At 52.8% G+C, this 23,004-nt stretch overlaps 2 protein-coding genes across 4 annotated transcripts in view; one reads left to right on the top strand and one right to left on the bottom strand.

The window, feature by feature from the left end:
* Positions 1-10,887, top strand: part of SAMD4B (sterile alpha motif domain containing 4B) — a 33,971-nt gene extending 23,084 nt beyond the window's left edge. For both annotated transcript variants that reach the window (XM_053397631.1, XM_053397632.1), the window contains exons 8-13: positions 207-292; positions 387-505; positions 4,102-4,300; positions 6,173-6,296; positions 7,115-7,198; positions 7,990-10,887. In XM_053397631.1, the coding sequence (XP_053253606.1) occupies positions 207-292; positions 387-505; positions 4,102-4,300; positions 6,173-6,296; positions 7,115-7,198; positions 7,990-8,018 (641 nt within the window). In that variant the 3' untranslated portion in view covers positions 8,019-10,887. The remainder of the gene's footprint in view (positions 1-206; positions 293-386; positions 506-4,101; positions 4,301-6,172; positions 6,297-7,114; positions 7,199-7,989) is intronic.
* A 5,154-nt stretch (positions 10,888-16,041) lies between these two features.
* Positions 16,042-22,002, bottom strand: LOC128418191 (suppressor of cytokine signaling 5-like). 2 transcript variants are annotated; one of them, XM_053397635.1, is made up of 2 exons: positions 21,919-22,002; positions 16,042-18,697 (listed from the first exon to the last, which is right to left on the bottom strand). In XM_053397635.1, the coding sequence occupies exon 2, from the start codon at positions 18,644-18,646 to the stop codon at positions 17,366-17,368; it is 1,281 nt and encodes a 426-aa protein (XP_053253610.1). In that variant the 5' UTR covers positions 18,647-18,697; positions 21,919-22,002; the 3' UTR covers positions 16,042-17,365. The 2 variants fall into 2 exon arrangements, with proteins under 2 accessions (XP_053253610.1, XP_053253609.1); XM_053397634.1 differs by lacking the exon at positions 21,919-22,002 and adding an exon at positions 21,021-21,155.
* Positions 22,003-23,004: the final 1,002 nt, after the last annotated feature.

Raw genomic sequence — 23,004 nt, 5'->3', positions numbered from 1 at the left:
TACGGGGTCCTTGCTGCGGGATCACATTCACCCGGTGCTATACCAGCTGCACTCAGAACCTTTTTCTGACTGCAATATCCTTTTTGAGGCGAGGCGACCGCAGCCGCACAGTTTTCCAGTTGTGGTTGCCCCGTAGATTTGTGTTAACAGCGTTACAACAGCGGCAGTTTTATTTTTCAGTTCCTTTCTTCCACTTTCCCCTGCAGTGTGTACGCAGTTGCTGGTCTCCCGACCGGACGAGGAGAACATCACCAGCTACCTTCAGCTGATAGAGAAATGCCTGGTGCACGAGGTAGGCGTTGGCCTTCCCAGAGGGGGTTAGGGCCCCATGTCTGCCCGCTCTGCCCATCCCAGCTCACGCCTGCCCTCCTGTGCCCTCCCTCCAGGCTTTCACAGAGACGCAGAAGAAGAGGCTCTTGTCCTGGAAGCAGCAGGTGCTAAAGCTGCTCCGGACGTTTCCCAGGAAGGCCGTGCTGGACATGCAAGGCTACCGTCCGCAGAAAGGGTGAGTTCAAGGGACAGGATTAGACCAGGAGGGTCCTGGGTTAGGCAGGGCAGCTTCCTGCCACAGAGGGTTCTAAGGCCGAAAGCTAGGGTTTACGCGGCTGTTGTTATTATCTTGTTGTTGTTTAGTCATTTAGTTGTGTCCGACTCTTTGTGACCCTACAGACCAGAGCAAATAATAATAATAATAATAATAATAATAATAATAATAATAAATAATATTTTATTTCTACCCCGCCCTCCCCAGCCAAGTCCGGGCTCAGGGTGGCTAACAACCAATAATGAAAACAACACTCCTGTCTTCCCCTTCCTCCTGCAGTTTGGTCAAACTCATGCTGGTAGCTTCGAGAACAGTGTCCCACCCTCTCGTCCTCTGTCGTCCCCTTCTCCTTGTGCCCTCCATCTTACCCAACATCAGGGTCTTTTCCAGGGAGTCTTCTCTTCTCATGAGGTGGCCAAAGTCTTGGAGCCTCAGCTTCAGGATCTATCCTTCCAGTGAGCACTCGGGGCTGATTTCCTTCAGAATGGAGAGGTCTGATCTTCTTGCAGTCCATGGGACTCTCAAGAGTCTCCTCCAGCACCAGAATCCAAAAGCATCTATTATTAATTCAAATCACCATAATTATCACCATAATTCAAAAGCATTGTTATCATCTTACTATTTATTAAATTTATTGGTGGCTCTTTCTTGCCAAAGGCAACTCAAAGCAGCTTGCAAGCAAACACTTCTGCTCAGAAGAGCAACACTTTCCTTTAGTGCCTTGCGAGCAGCTGAGGTACTAACTGCTATTACGACAAAACACACCTTTCTTTTGCTTGCTGATGAAAATAGAGCCACAACACTGTCAGAGCTGTCTTGGAAGCAGCTGCCTAAGTTCGGGAACGCTTAAAAGGGTTGGGGCATTGTTGCTTAATGAATTCTCTGAAACAATACAAACGACTTTCCACCTTGCCTGAAAAGGAGGGGCAACATCTCGTCAAATTATTCCTTTCATGCTTAAGGGAAACTGTCGTCGCTTAAGTTGGCATCTTATGAAAGCAATCCCCTATTGTGGAGTTGGTAATATGTAAATCTGAACTGCCTGGCTCTTGAACAGTTTTGATCAAAGCCATTGATCGGTTGACAACCCTATTCAAAACACAGGAGAGTGGTTTGCGTGGGCTTGCTTTCTGCTGCCTCCTGGGGCCTGTTCGTCTTTTGGGAATGCGATTTTCCTTTTAAGCAGGTTGTGTGTGTCTGGTCTGTGTGAGGAGTGGGGGAAATAATAATAATAGTAATAAAATTTATTTATACCCTGCCCTCCCCGGCTCAGGGCGGCTAACACCAGTAAAATTACAATAAAAACATAATAGAAAAAAAGAAAGAAAAAACCAATTTAAAATGCAGGTTAAAATGCAATTTAAAATGCTGTCTCATTTTAAAAGTAGCCCGTAAATCAAAACCGTAAGGGGAGGGAAACATAAGGGTCAGACTGAGTCTTTGTGCCAGGGACAAGACCTCGGGCACATCAGGCTCCCCCTTTTGAGAAGGTTTCTGTGATTATCGCCCCTTCCCCATCAGGTGGTGCGGGCCCCTGAAATACGTTCAGCTCCATTCAGGTGAGACGTAGGGACTATCATGCAGCTCCTGTGGGAGGGGGGCAGCCAGAGGGACATCCAAGACGGCTTCTTCAGGCCACACAGGTGCTTCTTCACACCCAACTATGAGAGCCTGTTGAAGCAGAGGAGCAAAGAAAGCAGTCTTGTACTGAGTCAGGACAGATCCTGAAGCTGAGGCTCCAAGAGTTTGGCCACCTCATGAGAAGAGAAGACTCCCTGGAAAAGACCCTGGAAAGATGGAGGGCACAAGGAGAAGGGGACGACGGAGGATGAGATGGTGGGACAGTGTTCTCGAAGCGACCAGCATGAGTCTGACCAAACTGCGGGAGGTAGTGGAAGACAGGAGTGCCTGGCATGCTCTGGTCCAGGAGGTCACGAACTAAACAACAACAACTGAGTCAGACCATTGGTCCATTGAGCTCAGTATTGTCCTCACTGATCAGCAGTGGTTCTCCAGGGTTTCAGGCAAGAGAGTCTCTCCCAGACTGCCTTGCCAGAGTGGTGCATGCTCTGGTTATCTCTCGCTTGGACTACTGCCATGTGCTCTACTTGGGGCTACCTTTGAAGGTGACTCGGAAACTGCAATTAATCCAGAATGCGGCAGCTAGACTGGTGACTGGGAGTGGCTGCCAGGACCACATAACACCGGTCCTGAAAGACCTACATTGGCTCCCAGGACGTTTCCGAGCACAATTCAAAGTGTTGGTGCTGATCTTGAAAGCCCTAAGCGGCCTCGGTCCAGTATACCTGAAGGAGCGTCTCCACCCCCATCATTCTACCCGGACACTGAGGTCCAGCTCCGAGGGCCTTCTGGCAGTTCCCTCCCTGCAAGAAGCGAGGTTACAGGGAACCAGGCAGAGGGCCTTTTCAGTAGTGGCACCCGCCCTGTGGAACACCCTCCCACCAGATGTCAAGGAAATAAACAACTATCTGACTTTTAGAAGACATCTGAAGGCAGCCCTGTTTAGGAAAGTTTTTAATGTTTGGTGTTTTATCGTGTTTTTAATATTCTGTTGGGAACAGCCTAGATTGGCTGAGAAGACCCAGCCAGATGGGCTGGGTATAAATAATAAATAATGAATAATTTTATTTTATTATTATCCTAAGCCTACCAGAAGAGGTTGCCAGGGATTGAACCCAGGTCCTTCTGCATGCAAGGCAGATGCTCCTACCTCTGAGCTATGTCCCTTCCCCAGGGTGCCCTGGGCTGCTTTATACTACAGCAGTGGTTCTCAAAGTGGGTGGTACATCCATACATAATTTTGTTTGTATGCCGCCTTTCCTTAGACAAAACCACGTTCAAGGCAGCTTACAGCATGAACAAGATTTACATAATTGCAGACCTATCAAAAGCGCTCCTAAACAATAAATGAAACATCAAAAAGTATACAACCAAATGAAACAATTTCCACATAATTCGTAGTAACGTTTGAAATAGAGATACAAAAAAATTAATATCAAAAACAGCAGCAACTGGCTCCCCAACGAAAAACCAAACCCAAAAGAGTCTGTTCAGCAGCCTCAGCTTTTGTAGCTGGAGTCAGTCCGGGCCCTGTCGCCTTAGGCCTGCAAGGCAGGGAGGCACTGGAGGTGCACATGACTATCAGATTTGAAGTTTTTATCACTGGATCAGGTTCATCAGTTTTGTTGAATTAATTAAACTAAATGGTTCGAATCAGGTATTGAATAAATGGGCAATTAATGGTTTGCTTTTTGAATTTCATTGTGTTGTTATCAGTGGGTCATGTGAACCGTTATTTTGAATGATGGGGTAGGGGACACTCAGGGTCATTTTGTAGAACCAAGGGGGCTAGTGGCCAGAAAACGTTTGGGGACCGCTAGAGCTAAGGTAAGGGTGGCCAGCCTGTGGCCTGGGTTTGGGTCACAGCATCCTTATTGTGGAATGCTACCTGTATTCCCAAGTGATGGTACTTACAGACGGACTGACTTCTCTCTCTCTCTCTCTCTCTTCCCCCCCCCCCTTTGGTACTCTTCTAGATGGGCCTTTGGTTCCAATTCTCTCCCCATAGCTGGATCTGTGGGGGTGGGGGTGGCCCGCAGAGGACAGCGGCAATTCCAGATGCCCCCCCGCGCCATTCCTCCCAGCCGCCTGGGGATCCTGAGCCCCGTGGGGATCGGCGGAGTCTCCCCGCGGCATGCCCTCACCAGCCCGAACCTTGGGAGCCAAGGGCGGCAGGTAAGAAAGGGATGGGAGGGAGGGGGGGTTCCCTTTATAACTCTGCACTAAGGTAACAGGAAGGGAAACAGGTGGCGCCGTGAGTTAAACCACAGAGCCTAGGACTTGCCGATCAGAAGGTCGGCTGTTCAAATCCCCGCGACGGGGTGAGATCCCGTTGCTCGGTCCCTGCTCCTGCCCACCTAGCAGTTCGAAAGCACGTCAAAGTGCAAGTAGATAAATAGGTACCACTCCGGTGGGAAGGTAAACGGCGTTTCCGTGCTCTGCTCTGGTTTGCCAGAAGCGGCTTAGTCATGCTGGCCACATGACCTGTAAGCTGTACGCCAGCTCCCTCAACCAGTAAAGCGAGATGAGCGCCGCAACCCCAGAGTCGGCCATGACTGGACCAAATGGTATGGGGTCCCTTTATCTTTAAGGTAACAGGATGCCTCTGAAAGACAGCCTGGCCACCTCTCCATTAACCCAGGAGGGCTCCTTCAGAAGGGGGCATTCTAAGCCGCCTCACTTGTGCTGCTTGGTGTGTTTTGAAAACGGGATTTCTTACCAGGGACATGCAACGTGCTCTGTTGTGGAAATAATCTTACAGGGACATAAGCAGTGAGCAAAATGCGTGGAGTTGCACTTGGCGAAAAAGATGTTTGTGGAAGGAAGGTATCGACTGTGTTGTACTCCGGTGCAACCCCAGGGGCTTGGCTGACAGCCTATCGCAGGGGTAGCCAGCCAAGTGCCCTCCAGATATTTTGGACTACAATTTGCCTCCCTGTCTGGGGCCCCGTGGGCGGCAGCTGTAGCCCCAGACACCTAGAGGGCACCAGGTTGCCAAAGGCTGCATTGTAGAGACGAGGGAGATGGAACAGCCCCCATATTAGCATCGCTACATATTCCGTACAGACGGCAGCTTCAAATAATAATAATAATAATAATAATAATAATAATAATAATAATAATTTTTATTTATACCCTGCCAGAGCCGGGCTCAAGGTGGCTAACACCAGTAAAATTACAATAAAAACAATGTGGGGGAGAGAAAAAAACCAATTTAAAATACAGGTTAAAAATACAATTTAAAATGCAGCCTCATTTTAATAATAGCCCATAGATCAAGACCGTAAGGGGAGAGAAACATAAGGGTCTGACTGAGTCCCAACCAAAGGCCAGGCGGAACAGCTCTGTCTTGCAGGCCCTGCGGAAAGATGTCAAGTCCCGCAGGGCCCTGGTCTCTTGTGACAAAGCGTTCCACCAAGTCGGGGCCAGTGCTGAAAAGGCCCTGGCCCTGGCTGAGACCAATCTAACCACCTTGCGACCTGGGACCTCCAAAATGTTGTCATTTGTGAACCTTAAGGTCCTCCGTGGGGCAGACCAGGAGAGGCGGCCCCGTAGGTACGAGGGTCCTAGGCCGTATAGGGTTTTAAAGGTCAAAACCAGCACATTAAATCTGATCCTGTACTCCACCGGGAGCCAGCGCAGTTGGTAAAGCAGTGGCTGAATGTGATCCTGTGGCAAGGACCCCGTAAGGAACCTCACCGCTGCATTCTGCACCCACTGGAGTTTCTGGGTCAGCTTCTAGGGCAGCCCCGCATAGAGCAAGTTGCAATAATCAAGCCTGATGGTGACCATCGCATGGATCACTGTAGCCACATCAGAAGAGGTGCCCAGCTGTGTCAGCACCCTGGTCTCGCACTTGTCACCCAGGTGCCCCAAACATAAACCTGCAGGCGAGACTTATTTGGGACATGTCAGGCTTCACCCCTCTCCCTCGGCTCCGTGGCAGTAACTCACCTACTGGGAGGGGTGGTTTTTGGTGTTTGTGTGTGTGTTTTGTTTCTCCAGTTTGCCCCCCTGTTTAAATCAAATTCTCTTTTCCCCTCCAAGAACCTGTGGTTTGCCAACCCCGGGGGCAGCAACAGCATGCCGGGCCAGAGTCGCAGTTCTGTCCAGCGGACCCATTCGCTCCCCGTCCACACATCCCCCCAGGCCATCCTCATGTTCCCACAGGGTGAGTCAGCCAGATTCTTGCCTTCAGTGTCAGGAAAGGGGCGTTTGCTTGGCCATTTGGTTCTTCTCAGAAAAATTTAGCCACAGACAAAACAGGCACAGGGCTGGAACGCAGGCAATGAGTGCCACTGGGCACGTGCAGACTGCTTTTTCCTTGCTTCTGGGTAACTCCCGGCGGCTCATAGAGCAGCTGCTGCGAGATCTCACTGCAGGACTTAAACCATGGATAGGCAAACTGAGGCCCAGGGGCCGGATTCAGCCCAGTCACCTTCTAAATCCATCCTGCAGACGATCCTGGAATCAGCGTGTTTTTACATGAGCAGAATGTGTTCTTTTATTTAAAATGCATCTCTGGGTTATTTGTGGGGCCTGCCTGGTGTTTTTACATCAGTAGAATGTGTGCTTTTATTTATTATGCATCTGGATTATTTGTGGGGCATAGGAATTCGTTCATTTTTTTCCTCCAAAATATAGTCTGGCCCCCCACAAGGTCTGAGGGACAGTGGACCAGCCCATGGCCGAAAAAGGTTGCTGACCCCTGGCTTAAACCTTTGTGGAGGCAAGAGGGAGCACTGTCCTTGCCCCCTGACTTTCCCATTGACCAAGCAAACAAGACTGGATAGCTGAGTCGGGCTCGAGCGTGAGACTCTTAATCACAGGGTTGTGGGTTCAAGCCCCGCGTTGGGCAAAAGATCCCTGCATGGCCGGGGGTTGGGCTAGATGACCCTCGTGGTCCCTCCCAGCTCTACGACTCTTTGATTCTGTCAGCCTGGGTCAGAATGGGCAGTGACCGCCTGCGATGGCGTTTTCCCCCTCCAGATTGCCAGCTCCCTGGAACAGACCTGGAGATCAACCCTACGCTGGAGTCCCTGTGCCTCAGCATGACTGAGCACGCATTGGGCGGTGAGCGGCTTCTTTTACTTTCATTCATTTATTCAATGCATTTCTATCCCACCTTTTTCTCCAGCGAGCTCAAGGCGGCTTACGCCTCATTCAATCCCCACAGCAACCCTGTGGGGCAGGCTAGGCTGAGAGGCAGCGACTGGCCCCTAAGGTCACCCAGTGAGGGCTTCGTGGCCGTGGGGGGCGGGATTCGAACGCTGGTCTCCCAGGCTCTGAACCTGTACTCTAACTGCTGCACCACACCAGCTCCTGCTTTTATTACATCCAGATTCTCACCTTTCCTTTTACATAGTTTGAGACAGTTAATATTAAAATATTTTAGAAATACTAAAAGCACAATAAAATCTAATAATAAAGCTTGTTGCATTGCAAAAAAAAAAAGCACAACAGAACCTCAAACATTAAAAATCTTCCCTAAACAGGGCTGCATTCAGATGTCTTCTAAAAGTCAGATCGTTGTTTATTTCCTTGACATCTGATGGGAGGGCGTTGCACAGGGCGGGCGCCACCACCGAGAAGGCCCTCTGCCTGGTTCCCTGTAATTTCACTTCTTGCAGCAAGGGAAGCACCAGAAGGCCCTCGGAGCTGGACCTCAGTGTCCGGGCTGGACGATGGGGGTGGAGACGCTCCTTCAGGTATACTGGGCTGAGGCTGTTTATGGCTTTAAAAGGTCAGCAGCAACACTTCGAATTATGCTCGGAAACTGGGAACCAACGTCCTTTCCCATCTATTCCTCCACCTGCTATAATTCTGCGCTCTCTTTCTCTCTCTCTCTCTCTCTCTCTCTGCAGATGGCACCGACAAGACTTCCACCATTTGAAAGAAGCTGCATCTGCTGATGTTCCTGAGAAGCTTTAGGGTGGCTGTTTATTTTTTTCCCCTTCCCCACCCCTTGTTTTTGTTTTTTGTTATAAGCCCCTCATCTCCCAGGGGTGTGTTTGCTGTGGGGGGGGGGTGAACCCCTTCCCCCACGAAACCACCTCCAGCAGTTCCCAGCCACCGGAAGGGAGACGGAGGGGGAGAAAAAGCTGTCACTACAATCTCACCGTCTTACTGTGTTCTAATATTTTTCCCCCCTACTTTTTATTATTATTATAACTTCAGCTATTGGTTTTTAATACGTCGACGTGCACAAGGGAGCAGGTGGGCAGGAGGCTCCTAGAAGTTTAACTGGCAGGAGGGCGGAGGAGGCTGAATTTGGGTCATGTCGCCCCCTTCCCCTTGGGGGTTTTTCTCGTTTTCTCTTTCCCTCATCTCCCCCGCCCCCCTCCGACCGCCTCACCTTCTTCTTCCTCCTCCTCCTCCTCCCTCTCCTCCTCTTGAAACAGACCAGCCAAGGTGATGAGACTGGTCCTCTCCTGCTACCTGGATTTGGGATGTTTTTGATGCCTGCCCCATCAGCGGCCAGGACACGGGAGGGGCATCGTGGGGTTACCTGGGCGAGCTGGTTTCCGTCTGAGCTAACCCAGCTGACAGCTTTCCATACCTGGCACTGGAGGAGGAGGAGGAGGAGTCTTAGTGGGGAGGGAAGGAAGGCATTGGTGCTGCAGGTGACTGACACAGTTTTTTTAAGTGCCTCTAATACTCTCCCCACCCCTTTCCCAAGAGTAGGTGGAGAAGGGCAGGATGCAGCGGGGGGCGGCGCAGCCCCACACCGGAGTGCTCAGCTTTGCAGGCTTGCCCCCGGTTCTTTTTATACATACATACATATAAATATATATATAGATATATAATTGAAACGATGTCCATATGCTACCTCTTAGGGCGGCCTTCCCCGGACCCAAGTGCCCTCTCTCGACCCGATGCGAGTTGTCGTCCGAAACGGGTCGAGGGGGCGCCCTTGGTTGGAGAAGTCGGTCTTTGGGGAACTGGACAGGAGAGTAGCAGGTGGCAGTTGAGGAGAGACGTATGGGCCACCCCACCGCCACCCCTAGATTGAGAGTGCTGTGGCCCTTTGGGCGCTGGGGTTTTGGACCCCTTCGGCCGCGGCCGCCTCTCGGGTGTGCAGAGCGTTGGTTGGGGAGCCGGACCTAGTTTCGTTGAAGCAGTTCAAATGGGTTTGGGGGGTCAGCCGGCAGTTTCGTGGTTTAGGATCAAAGTTCTTTTCTGGGTTCAGCTGCTATGGGTTCCTTGTGTCCGGCGCAAGGTGAATTTTCTCTTCTCCCTCCCATAATTGCAAGGCGGGGGGGAACGTCCGAAGGCTGGTGGAAGAGGAGGAGCAGTTCTGTTGGCGGGTCTCGAAAGCTCGGCCGTTCATTTTCCTAACATTTGGGGGTGCACAGTGGTCTTGTCTGTCTTCTCTGAGACGGGTTTATGTGGGGGGTGTGGTGGGAAGATTGAGTGGGTCACAGCAAAAGCCATGGTGGGTCCCTGACCACAGGGGGGGAACCACCGCCCCAAGTTCTGCGGTTTTCTGGTGCTTACGAGTGACTGGCGGCACTCCTGGGTGCAGGCGGTTGGGTTCACGGTGCTGATGAATTTGCAGGAGCCAAGCCGAGATCCTCGCCCCCCCCCCCATGACCTGGGAGGCAATTGGCGGCTGAGGGATCTGAGAGATCCCCACCGCCACCCCCTCCAACAGGGTTGGGGAGCAGAAAGACCTCCTGGGCAGGAATCCCAACAGGACCAGAAGGCTTCTCCATTTTAACTCCAGGCGGGTGGACGGTTTCTATGCGCTGCCATTTACACAAAACACTACAGGACGGCAAACGGCTGCGTCGGGACCCTCTGGACTTCCAAACCTCCCGCCACCAGCCCTTTGGGGTCAGCGTTCTGCAACGAAACGGCTGCAAAACGGGTGGGTGGGTGATTTTCGCCGCCTTCAGGGGGGCTGAGACGCTGGCTGTTCTTTTTTTAAAATAAGAAAACGACTAATAGGAGGCCTTTCTGTGCAGGCGGAGGGTGAAACAGACGTCCTAAGCGTTTTCAAGACCCCCATCCACACTTGGCGCTGAGAGGGGGGTGTTCTTCCAAGGTGCGGGGTGCCCATGGCAGCTTGTCAGGTGGGGGGGGGTCTGCGGGAGGGTCGCCTTGCTAGTTTCCCTTGCGCCCCGACTTTGTTTGTGCGTGTGCATGCGAGTTGGGTGTGTGAGTGTGCCTTTCTCCCCCAAAGCCACTGTTTTTCGCATGATGGGCAAAAAAACCCCCAACCCCTTTCCCCGTTCTCCAAAAGCTGACCTTGGCAGGCTCTTAGGTACAGAGGACCTTTCCATCGTTCTCCTCTTCCTCTCCCCTCTCTCGCCCTCCAAGACCTGTTTTAAATATTGGGAAAAAAGGCCTTTCCCTCCCTACCCCCCCCCCCCGAAAAAATGTATACCGAACAGTAGCATACAGAAAAACCCAGAAGAGCAGACCTGAGAGAACTATTTCTTTAAAAAAAACAACAAAAAAATTAGAGAAACAAGGTTCCTGTTTCAGATAGAAATGTTATTTTAGATACATTTTATTATGAATAACTTTTGTTATGACTATGGCTGGTAACCATGAATACGTTATTTAAAAAAAAAACCCACAAAATGTTTTACAAAAAAAAAAAATATCCAAATTCTGACTTTAAATTGCTTTGTTGGACTCCTTTACCGCTTTTTTCCCTTCTTCCAGTTTTTTGCTTTGTAAAAGGCATACAGAATTTAAGTATTAGCCCTTTTTTTATTAACCTCTATGATAAAGCTGTGCTTATTTTGTATTAATTTCTTTTAAAACGTTTGGGTTTTTTATTTTTATTTTGGTTTGGGGTTTTTTTTGTGGGGAGGGCGGCGGGTTGACAGGTCGACATGGGAAGGGGGCGTGGGCACCTGAAATTCTTCTTATGGGTAGCAGGACTATCAAAGCCTTTTTCACCGGCTGGAGGCGAAGGGTTGAAACCTTTGCAGTTGAGTTCATGTCAAAGGGGGGACGGGACCCAAGCACCATTTTGCACCCATGGAAGAGGCCAGGGTGGGGTGTGTGCTGGGCTACGCAGGCAAACACACCTTCCTCCTTAAAGACCCCTTAGGAGATCTTATGACCAGAGGCAACTCTCTTGAAGGCTTGCAGCCCTGATCCGCACAACTCCTATTCGTTCATAGTCAACGGACCTCGTGGGAATCGTAGGATTGGATGGGACTTCGAACCCCCCTGAAAATTGGGAGGTCTTCCTGCTGGGTTGCCCACCCTCTAGACCAGGGGTCAGCAAACTTTTTCAGCAGGGGGCCAGTCCACTGTCTCTCAGACCTTGTGAGGGGCCGGACTATATTTTGAAAAAAATAATAATGAATGAAGGGACGCGGGTGGCGCTGTGGGTAAAACCTCAGTGCCTAGGACTTGCCGATCGCATGGTCGGCGGTTCGAATCCCCGCAGCGGGGTGCGCTCCCGTCGTTCGGTCCCAGCGCCTGCCAACCTAGCAGTTCGAAAGCACCCCGGGTGCAAGTAGATAAATAGGGACCGCTTACCAGCGGGAAGGTAAACGGCGTTCCGTGTGCTGCGCTGGCTTGCCAGATGCAGCTTGTCACGCTGGCCACGTGACCCGGAAGTGTCTTCGGACAGCGCTGGCCCCCGGCCTATAGAGTGAGATGAGCGCACAACCCTAGAGTCTGGCAAGACTGGCAGGGGTACCTTTACCTTTACCTTTTAATAATGAATGAATGAATTCCTGTGCCCCACAAATAACCCAGAGATGCATTTTCGATAAAAGCACACATTCTACTCATGTAAAAACACCAGGCAGGCCCCTCAAATAACCCAGAGATGCATTTTAAATAAAAGGACACATTCTACTCACGTAAAAACACACTGATTCCCGGACCGTCCGTGGGCCGGATTTAGAAGGTAATTGGGCTGGATCCGGGCCTTGGGTTGCCTAGCCATGCTCTAGACAGCGGTTCTCAACCGGTGGGTCCCCAGATGTGGTCGAACTACAACTCTCCATCACCCCTAGCTAGCAAGGCCAGAGCTCAGGGATGATGGGAGTTGTAGTCCAACCACGTCTGGGGACCCACAGGTTGAGAACCGCTGTTCTAGGAGGAAGACGGACTTGAGTGAACTGGCTGGATTTCCTCCCTTGGTTCTTGGCAGCCGTGTCTCCTCACAAGGGGACAAAACCCAGTCAAAGGGACTCTCGGCATTGCCGTCCGCACTCCAGAATTCCTCTTGGTTTGAGCAGCAGATGCTGTTGCGATGAACCTTCTATTCGGTTCTTGGGGGTGGAGGGGCGAAGCGTCCTCAAACCCAGCAGGTATCTTGGTGGGATCAGGAACAAAACACCAGTCACAGAATTGCAGAGATCGAAGGGGCCCCTAGAGTCATCCAGTGCACCCGCTGCAATGCAGGAATCAAATAATTCAGTCTCTGCTTTGAAAACCTCCACCGCAGGAGAGTTCACCTTGCGAGAAGTGCGCTCCACTGTTAATATATATCCTGCCCTCCCCAGCCGAATCCGGGCTGAGAGCAGCTAACAACAGTAAAAGTAACAGTTTACGTAAAATCACAATCAGTTAATTGAAATACCGTATTTTTTCCTCTATGACTCACTTTTTCCTTCCTAAAAAGTAAGGTGAAATGTGTGTGTGTGTGTGTGTGTGTGTGTGTGTGTGTGTGTGTGTGTGTTATGGAGCAAATGCAGGCTGCGCAGCTATTCCAGAAGCCAGAACAGCAAGAGGGATCGCTGCTTTCTCTTTCATAGAATCCTAGAGTTGGAAGAGACCACAAGGGCCATGGAGTCCAACCCCCTGCCAAGCAGGAAACACCATCAGAGCACTCCTGACATATGGTTGTCAAGCCTCTGCTTAAAGACCTCCAAAGAAGGAGACTCCACCACACTCCTTGGCAGCAAATTCCACTGTCAAACAGCTCTTACTGTCAGGAAGTTCTTCCTAATGTTTAGGTGGAATCTTCTTTCTTGTAGTTTGGATCCATTGCCCCGTGTCCGCTTCTCTGGAGCAGCAGAAAACAACCTTTCTCCCTCCTCTATGTGACATCCTTTTCTATATTTGAACATGGCTATCATATCGCCCCTTAACCTCCTCTTCTCCAGGCTAAACATGCCCAGCTCCCTTAGCCGTTCCTCATAAGGCATCGTTTCCAGGCCTTTGACCATTTGGGTTGCCCTCCTCTGGACAGGTTCCAGTTTGTCAGTGTCCTTCTTGAACTGTGGTGCCCAGAACTGGACACAGTACTCCAGGTGAGGTCTGACCAGAGCAGAATACAGTGGCACTATTACTTCCCTTGATCTAGATGCTATACTCCTATTGATGCAGCCCAGAATTGCATTGGCTTTTTTAGCTGCCGCGTCACACTTTGTAGCGATCCCTCTTACTGTTCTGGCTTCTGGGATTCAGAATAATTTTTTTCTTGTTTTCCTCCTCCAAAAACTTGGTGCGTCTTATGGCCTGGTGCGTCTTATAGAGTGAAAAATACCGTACATTCTAAAATCAATTCATTCTAAAAATCAATTCAGAATCAAATTACAGTGGTACCTCAGGTTATATACACTTCAGGTTACAGACTTCACTAACCCAGAAATAATACCTCGGGTTAAGAACTTTGTTTCAGGATGAGAGCAGAAATCGCGTGGCCCCATTAGCTAAAGTGGTGCTTCAGGTTAAGAACAGTTTCAGGTTAAGAACAGACCTCCGGAACGAATTAAGTACTTAACCCAAGGTACCCGTGTAATGACAACCATTGGTCTAGTCGGAATCTGCTTCCTTGCCACTTGAATCCGCTGGTTCGGGTCCTCCCCTCCGGAGCAGAAGAGAAAACAACAGCTCTGTCAGAGCGTGAGAATCGTAATCTCTGGGTTGTGGGTTCAAGCCCCAGATTCCTGCATTGCAGGGGCTGGGATGGATGACCCTTGTGGTCCCCTCCAACCCTGATTCTATCCTAAGCTTGCTCCATGCGACAAACCTTCAGATGTTTGGAGGCGGCTCTCGCATCCGCGCTCAGCCTGCTCCAGGCTCGCCATCCTCGCCCGCAACACTCAGGGGCAAAGGGTTCTTGGGTTCGCCTTTGATTCACCTTTGGCAGCCATGAGCCTGGCAGCTTCTGGGCTTCCTCCAGACCGGGTGCTGCTTCAGAGCCGCACGGTAACCCAACTCTTCTCATCCTCCCCCCTGCAACTTCACGGTGCCCTCAAACGCTTGCTTGCCCGGCGAGGTCTTTTCATAGCCTGCCACAGACGCATGGAGCAGGAGAGCCAGAGCTCAGCATCGGACCAGATTGCAGAAGGATTCAGTCCACGACAGCGCCTCCAGTTAAGAGTCGACAAGAGACTCCCGGCTTGAAATCCTACTGCCACTCAGCACTGAGCTGGCCGGGCCAAGGCTCTGACTCGCTGTAAAGCACCAGAGCCCATGCGCCAAACTGTGCACCAAGCCTGCCCTCTCCACCTCCCACCATTGCTCCAAAGGCAGCCACTGTGCCCTCTGGCATGCTCCCCTGTTTTCCAGCCCAGTACCCCTTTGTAAGCCCCTCAACCAATTCCCTTATGTGTCCCTTTGCCGGCCGCTGCCCCACAACCAGCTGGTCTCCTTGGGTCTAAAACAGCTGCAGAGCAGGGCGTGTGTTGGTTCTAGCATCCATTTCAAGTGCCTTTTCCCTGCAAGGTGCTGTGTCCCAGCTTTGGCACAGTCTATGGAACTCCCTCCCACAGTGATGGGGACCAACTGGAACGACTTTAAATGGGAATTGGGCAAATTGAGTACCAGTCGCTGGAAACCACAGGAGGGGAGAATCACCCTCGTGCTCGGATCCTGCTCACAGGTTTCCCAGCAGCACTATCTGGTCGCCCACCATGGGAACAGGATGCCAGACTGAATAATAATAATAATAATAATTTTATTATTTGTACCCCGCCCATCTGGCTGGGTCTCCCCAGCCACTCTGGGCGGCTTCCAACGAAGATTAAAAATACATTAAAAGGTCACACATTAAAAACTTCCCTAAACAGGGCTTCAGGTTTCTTCTAAATGTCAGGTAGTAGGCGGGCGCCACCACCAAGAAGGCCCTCTGCCTGGTTCCCTGTAACTTGGCTTCTCGTGGTGAGGGAACCGCCAGAAGGCCCTCGGCGCTGGACCTCAGCGTCCGGGTAGAACGATGGGGGTGGAGATGCTCCTTCAGGTCTACTGGGCCTTTGAGGCTGTTTAGGGCTTTCAAGGTCAGCACCAACACTTTGAATTGTGCTCGGAAACGTACTGGGAGCCAATGTAGATCTTTCAAGACAGGTGTTATATGGTCTCGGCGGCCGCCCCCAGTCACCAGTCTAGCTGCCACATTCTGGATTAGTTGCAGTTTCCGGGTCACCTTCAAAGGTAGCCCCACGTAGAGCGCATTGCAGTAGTCCAAGCAGGAGATAACTAGAGCATGCACCACTCTGGCGAGACAGTCTGCGGGCAGGGAGGGTCTCATCCTGCGTTCGAGATGGAGGTGATGGACAGCTGCCCTGGACACAGAATGGACCTGCGCCTCCATGGACAGCTGTGAGTCCACAACGACTCCCAGGCTGCGCACCTGGTCCTTCAGGGACACAGTTGCCCCATTCAGGACCAGGGAGTCCTCCACACCTGCCCGCCCCGTCCCCCAAGAACAGTCCTTCTGTCTTGTCAGGATTCAACCTCAATCCATTAGCTGCCATCCACCCTCCAACCGCCTCCAGACACTCACACAGGACCTTCACTGCCTTCACTGGTTCTGATTTGAAAGAGAGGTTGGATGGGCCTTTGAGCTGATCCGGCAGCTTCTTACATTGTGCATTAGCAAGCACCGGGTCTGTGTTTTCTGAATGTGCATACGCCTCCTTGAGATCCAGCCCACCCGCATTTCCCTCTCTCCCAGGATGTGATGCTAGGGAAGAGTCAATTGCAAGCAGGTGTAGACAAAAAAAGAAAGCTGTTTAATAAGACACACACACACACAGTCAGATAGACAGACAGTAGCAGCAGTCCATTTCCGGCAGTAGAGGGGAGTGCAAGACCTAGATTTCACTCAACCTGCCCCTCCACCCAAAAAACGTCACCTGGGCAGTCCATTCTTCTAAAAGCATCGCCACTCGGCTGATCCACATTGGCAGGAGGAAACATCTGGTGGCAAATTGGCTGGATTGGCCAAAAGCTGCTGCCTTGGCCCTGCAAAGACGAGCTGAGAGCAGCACTTCCAAATTCCTCAGCCCCTCTTGCATTGGGGGCAAAGGCAGCAGCCAAGGATTCAGGCTTGTGGGGATGGATTAAAGACAAGTCAAGAGGAGGACTCGGGCCAAATAAAAGAGTTTTGGTCCACTCCCCTCCTGTGTGGAATTTGTTCGAAATCCCGTCTTGGAAGAAGCAACTCGTGTTTAAAGTTTTGTGCTTTTTTTATTTATCCCCTGCCACCCACAACGGTCGGTCGCTGACTCAAAACCCACCCGGTTCCCATTCGGCAGTGGTGTGAGCTCGGGAAGAAGAGTGTGCGTAAGACAACTGGGTCACAGAAGTGCAGATCTGGAAGGGACACCTGGGGGTCATCTAGCCCAACCCACAGCGATGCAGGAACCGCAGCTTTCCGGGGAAAGAGGAGGTGAGAGCACTCTGCGTGTGGCTGGAAGTTTCTCGAAAGGCAAAGGTCGCACCCAGAACCCGGTTAATGCACTTGACAGACACACAAACATTTGGTGGAATAGGAAACGGCAAAGGGACTGACCTCTGGCCAGCGCCAAAGCAGCACCCGAACTGGGGGCAGGGTGGGTGGGTGCTTGGGCCAGAACAGGCCGGGGAGGGGGGGAGGCAGAGGTCCTCCAGCTGGCAGAACACCTGCTTTGCCTGCAGAAGGTTCAATCCCAAGCGGCACCTTTATGTCCAGCTCAGAGCGTCCTCTGCCCAAAACCCTGGCCAGCCACTACTGCCAATCAGTGTAGACTCTATAAGGCTGCTTCCAAGGTCCCTTCCTAGCTGCTGGCAGCGGCGCCACCCAATTCCTGCTTCTCCACTCTTCTGCAGATACAAGAGATGTCCACCCCGTAGGTTCCCAGATCTCTCAAGAGCGAGGCACGCAATTTGGCCACGGGAACAAAACCCGGTTTGCGGAGGCAAGCGCCCACGCTCGCAACCCTGGAGCAGGATGGATTAAAACGTCTGCTGGGGGACAGAAGTATCCGAGTCAAACGGACAGTGGTGGGAGAGAGAGCGCCAACCAGCTGGAAATGGGAGCCATGGGCTCCCCGGTCAGCTCCACCAGGCGTCCAGCCTCCGGACACGCACCCTTTGTTTGTAGTGGTACTCCTTGAGATACGCCTTGAGGGTGCTGGGGATGGGCAGGCGGCCGATGCCGTCGTAGGTGGTACAGCAGGTGACGACGGCGCGGCAGAGGTGTTGCAGCCCAAAGGGGAAGGTCCGGTTGACCGGGACGGAGAGCAGCGGCTCGAAGAACATGCACACGCTGGGGTCCTTGTAGTGCTCCAGGAGCCCGGTCACGGTGGGCGCATGGAAGACGCTGGGGTCGTGCACGTCGAAGCTGAAGTTGTGGTTCCACTGCTCGATGCGGGCGTGCAGGGAGCGGCCGTAGCGGCGGAAGCTCACCGAGAACAGGTAGTCCTCCTGCGCCGAGTCGCGCAGCAGGAACGTCCCCTCGGGCTTCCCATCCAGCAGAGCCTCCGCTTCGTAGCGGTCCATCACGCCCCAGTAGCAGGGCAGCTGCGTCAGCTGGAGCAAGTCGGGAACCAGGCAGTGGATGTAGTCGATCTGGGTGTGGATGCGCACGTCGGGCGGCAGCCCCGCGGCGCAGGAAGAGGAGCCTGCAGCCGCCTCCTCTTCCTCCTCCTCTTCGTCCTCCTCGTCCGCCGCCGCCAGCGCCGCCCACCCAGCGCCGGCCAGTTCGCTCATACCATGCGCCAGCTTGGGCCCCAGTTTGTAGAGGGGGTTGTTGACCTGCGCTGTCACCTCAAAGGTGTGGATCAGGGCGTCCGGGGGCGGCTCAACGCCTTGCTCGATGCTGATGCGCCGCCGCTCCCGCAGGCGGTCGTCCTCGTCGTCGGAGCGCAGCGCCGGTGCCGCCAGGGCCTCTTGCTCGGAGACGGGCGCCGTGTGCTGCTTGATGAGGTTCCAGGTGCGCGCAAGCTCCGAGCCGGGAGGGAAGGGGCAGGTGTCGAGCATCAGCTCCCGCAGGTGGATCTTGCGCTGCGCCGAGAGGTCCGGTGAGCGGGAGGCGCTCTTGAGAGGGAAGCACTGCCCCACGGCCGCCTGCAGCTTCTGGCGCAAAGAGCGGCCCACCCCTTTGCCGACAGGCTCTGGCGACCCAGAGGCTCCGTCTGCTTCCACTTCTGACGGCGAAAGGCTCTGCCTCTCCAGGGATCGGCTCGCTCGGGCTCTCCAGCGGCTGGCGGGACGGGCGCCAGGAGCCGCATCTTGCTTGGCTTTCGGCCGGGCGCCACCCTCCTGTGACATGGCCCCACGGGGAGAGGAGCTAGAGGGAAGGAGCATTTTGCAGGCGCACAGAGAGGTGGACATGGATGCGCCGAGGGAAGCACATGGTGGCGGCGGCGGCGTGGGAAGCGGGACCTGGGCAAGGGAAGAAAGAGCCTGTGTTAGATACTCGGGTAATATAAGCTAGGCAACAAATTATTATTATTATTATTATTATTATTATTATTATTATTATTATTATTATTAATACCCTGCCCATCTGGCCGGGCTTCCCCAGCCACTCTGGGCGGCTTCCAACAGAATATTAAAATACAGTAATGCATCAAACGTTAAAAGCTTCCCTAAAGAGGGCTGCCTTCAGATGTCTTCTAAAAGTCTGGTAGTTGTTTATCTCTTTGCTATCTGGTGGAGGGGGTTCCACAGGGAGGGCGCCACCACCGAGAAGGCCCTCTGCCTAGTTCCCTGTAACCTTAAACCTAGGTTACGCTTGCCACAACACCACAAATGTCTATTCGCCAGCGGGTTGGACTAGATGACTCCCAAGATTCTCCGACCCTCCGACACTACGATTCTGTGATGTTGTGCTCTCAACTACACTGCTTGACTGGTGCTCACTCTTACAACAGTTCACGTCTCCCAAGAAGCAAGAAGGAGAAACACACACAGTGGAGCTGGAAATGGCATTAACTCTGGACTAAGGCAGAGGTTTGGTAATTGTGGAGAAACCTCCACGTAGTTGTAACTACTGAACCTGAGCCAGTAGTGATACGCGCCTGGGGAATTTCCGACGCTGGACAGGTCGTAAGGTCATCGGTGCCACACTAAATCAGCTAGGACCCCTATTGATTGATAGATTTGATTGACTGACCTCCACCATAAGGTCTTGGGGTACATTAAAAACTGCTGCGTTATGAATGATTTAAGACATGGGTAGGCAAACGAAGGCCAAACTAAGGCAATCTAATCTCTCAGTATGCATTTCTTACTTTCCCTATTACATTTCAAGCTCATAACCAATATCTCTGTCTTTATCTACTTTGTAACACTTCATATATTCCTCCTTGCAAAACTTCTTGCAGTCCTACTAGCGTAATTTGTTGGTTGCAATTGCTCTTCAGATAGTTCATATACTTCTTCCAATCTTCTGTAAATCTCTTGGTCCACAGGGTTTAATCCTGCACTGCCACTGTGAAAACAGGATGCTGGACTAAATGGGGCCACTGGCTGGATCCTGCAGGGCTCTTGTTACAACGTTGGGAGTCCAGGACCCATCAGGACCTAAAGCTAGCATGCCAAGCAACTGAAAGGAGGCTGGTGTTGCTGCCTTAGCCCACAGCTGGAGTCCAGCTTCCCTTCACACATGCAAACTACAAGCTCACCTCTCTCTCTTCTGCCCCACATTTCGTTTCCCCTCCGCCAACTTCTCAGGCTCAAGCTTATTTCAACACTGCCCCCTCCCTGCTCCAAAGAGTCAGTATTGCATAGTGGGTGTGGATATACAAATGATGTTGGACTACAATGCCCATCATCCCTGACCGCTGGTCCTGCCAGATGGGAGTTGTAGTCCAAGACCAGCTGGGGATCCACGTTTGAGAAACATGAGGCTAGAGCAGGCATAGGCAAAACTCTGGCCCTCCAGATGTTTTGGAACTACAATTCCCATCATCCCTAGCTAACAGGACAGGGATGATGGGAATTGTAGTCTCACAACATCTGGAGGGCCGGAGTTTGCCTACGCCTGGGCTAGAGTATCTGAAGAAGTGTGTGTGCACACGAAAGCTTATACCCAGAACAAACTGAGTTGGTCTCTAAGGTGCTACTGGACAATTTATTTATTTTGATGGAACTAGAGTATCGGGCTAGGGACGCAGGTGGTGCTGTGGGTTAAACCACAGAGCCTAGGGTTTGCCGATCAGAAGGTCGGCAGTTCGAATCCCCGCGACGGGGTGAGCTCCCGTTGCTCGGTCCCAGCTCCTGCCACCTAGCAGTTGGAAAACACATCAGAGTGCAAGTAGATAAATAGGTACCACTCTGGCGGGAAGGTAAACGGCGTTTCCGTGCGCTGCTCTGGCTCGCCAGAAGTGGCTTAGTCCTGCTGGCCACATGACCGGAAGCTGTACGCCGGCTCCCTCAGCCAATAAAGCGAGATGAGCACCGCAACCCCAGAGTCAGCCACGACTGGACCTAACGGTCAGGGGTCCCTTTACCTTTAGAGTATCGGACTAGGGCCTGGGAGAGCCATGAAACTCACTGGGTGTGACTCTGGGGGCCAGCCGCTGCTTCTCAACCTCACCTACCTCACAGGGTCACCGTCGTGGGATTAAAGGAAGGAAGGGGAGAACCACGGACGATACGTTGGAGGAAAGGCAAGGTATAAATGCAATAGAGACGAAATCCCTCTGCTGCCCATCGCAGCCCCTACTCCCCATCAGACCATCCCAACTTGGGGTGAGCTTACGGTTGCAAATGGGGTTCCTTGCCCTGCTCGGCTCATCCATTAACCAGGTGTTGGAAGCAGGTAAAGGCGTCTCTCTCCTTCCTCGCACACACCTGAGCAGGACAGAAAGAAGACCGCAGATTGGGAACAAAGAGACAGCAACAGGTGGAAGTGTTTTTCCCCCACTGAATACCCCATTTATAGACCACCTTTCTGCCATGATTCTTAGATTTTCGCCCCCTTTTCCCTTCACAAGAGGCTGCTTTCTAGATCTGCTAGGAGAGGCAAATCACACAGGAGAGGATAAACGAACTCAGGTGCTGCCTTAGATATCATCAGAAGAGGAGAAAGACAATTCTGTGACACCTTTTCTTCCAAGGACCGCAAGGCAGCAAACGCGGTTCTCCCACTCATTTTATCCCCACAACGACCCTGTGAGGTTGCGAGGCAGCGACTGGCACTCAAAATCTTCCAGGGAGCTTCAGGGCCAAGTGGGAGATTTGAACCCTGGTTCCTCCGACGTCCTAACCCGAACCTTTAACCTCCATGCCGCAGAACTCTTCTTTAGGGTACCTGAGTGTGGCTGAGGGAATCAGCTCACCTGTGGGCCTCTGGGCGCGTGCAGAGCGCCGGACCCTCTCCGCCTTTCCGCAGCTGGGATCGGCGTTTCAAATGCAGCAGCGAGGCTTGGCGCAGGGCGCCCCAGAGGCGCACCCCGAAACCCGGCGCACCTTCCTGCTCACACCCCGCATTCCTCATCTCCGCCTCACCGTGGCTCCATCCACCCAAGGGCCTCGCCCGTGGGAGGCACTCTGCACATGCTCAGAGCACCCAAAAGGGAACCCCCGCGCCTCCATCCACCTCCCGGGCCTCTCCAAGGCGCCCGAGCGCACCGTGCGCTCTGCTGCGCGCCCCTTACCGGCCGGCGACCCCGGAGGTCTCCTTCCTCTCCGAGGTTCTGGAGGCGCACGGCGAGCCCCGAAACCTCTCCGCCTCCCCAGGCCGCTGGATCTCCGGCTCCCCGGAAGCCCCGCGCGTCCAGGCGCGCTCGCCCTGCCCCGATCGAGACCGCTTCCTGGGTGGCGTCCGGGAAGCGACGAGAGACGCGAAGGCAGCGAGAGCGCGCCGCCTGCCTGCCTGCCTGCCTGGCGCAGTGCCGCCACCTGCCGCCGGAGGAGACGCAGGAGAAACCTCGGGCGGGCACGCGCCTCGGAGAGCGCCCTCGCCCCGCCCAGGCAGCCCAGAAGGACCCAGGAGTCCGGGCTGGCGGGGGACCCTTTGGGAACGCAGAGAGGCTGGACCAATTCTTGCGCCATCATATTGGAAAGGCAGGCTTTCTGTAGCCCAAGATGATGGCGCAAGAATTGGTCCAGCCGCTCTGCGTTCCAAAAGGGTCCCTCGCCAGCCCGGACTCCTGGGTCCTTCTGGGCTGCCTGGGCGGGGCGAGGGCGCTCTCTAAGGCGCGTGCCCGTCCGAGGGGGGCGGGAGACCGATCCCCAGTTTGCTCCCCACCCACCACCCTTTTAAATTCCTTCCTTCCTAACGCGCGCCACCTTTTCTTCCCATCAAGCGCAAAAGGCCGGCGCGCCATGGCCTTGGGGTTCTTTGCGATGGCAGAGCGGAGCAGAGGGTGGGAGAGGGTGAAACTGGAAATGAGACCACGCCCATGCGGGATTTATTTTTTACTTTTATTTCATAGAATTCAAAAGCCCTCAAAGCGGTTTACAAAGAAGACGGACAAAATCGTCAGTGGGGAAAATTGAGAGAGATGCCTTGAACTCCAGCGTCACCCCACATGCAGACGGAAGGTGTAAATAGGTGAATCAACCAAATTTCTTAAAAGCTAGGACTGCCTCCGCCGTCGAAGGAACTTTCATATTTACTTGAACCTGGATAGAGCCAGAACACCATCTGGTTCTCCTAGCCCCTTTTCGAAAGCCTTCCCCAAAATGCCAGGTTCTGAATATTCTTCAGCTGTTCCCAAAACATCTCCAGCTACAGTATT

Source organism: Podarcis raffonei, chromosome 8 (genome assembly GCF_027172205.1).
Source record: "Podarcis raffonei isolate rPodRaf1 chromosome 8, rPodRaf1.pri, whole genome shotgun sequence".
NCBI lineage: Eukaryota > Metazoa > Chordata > Lepidosauria > Squamata > Lacertidae > Podarcis > Podarcis raffonei.
The sequence above is the reverse complement of the archived record's forward strand: the minus strand, read 5'-3'. Positions and strand labels throughout refer to the sequence as shown.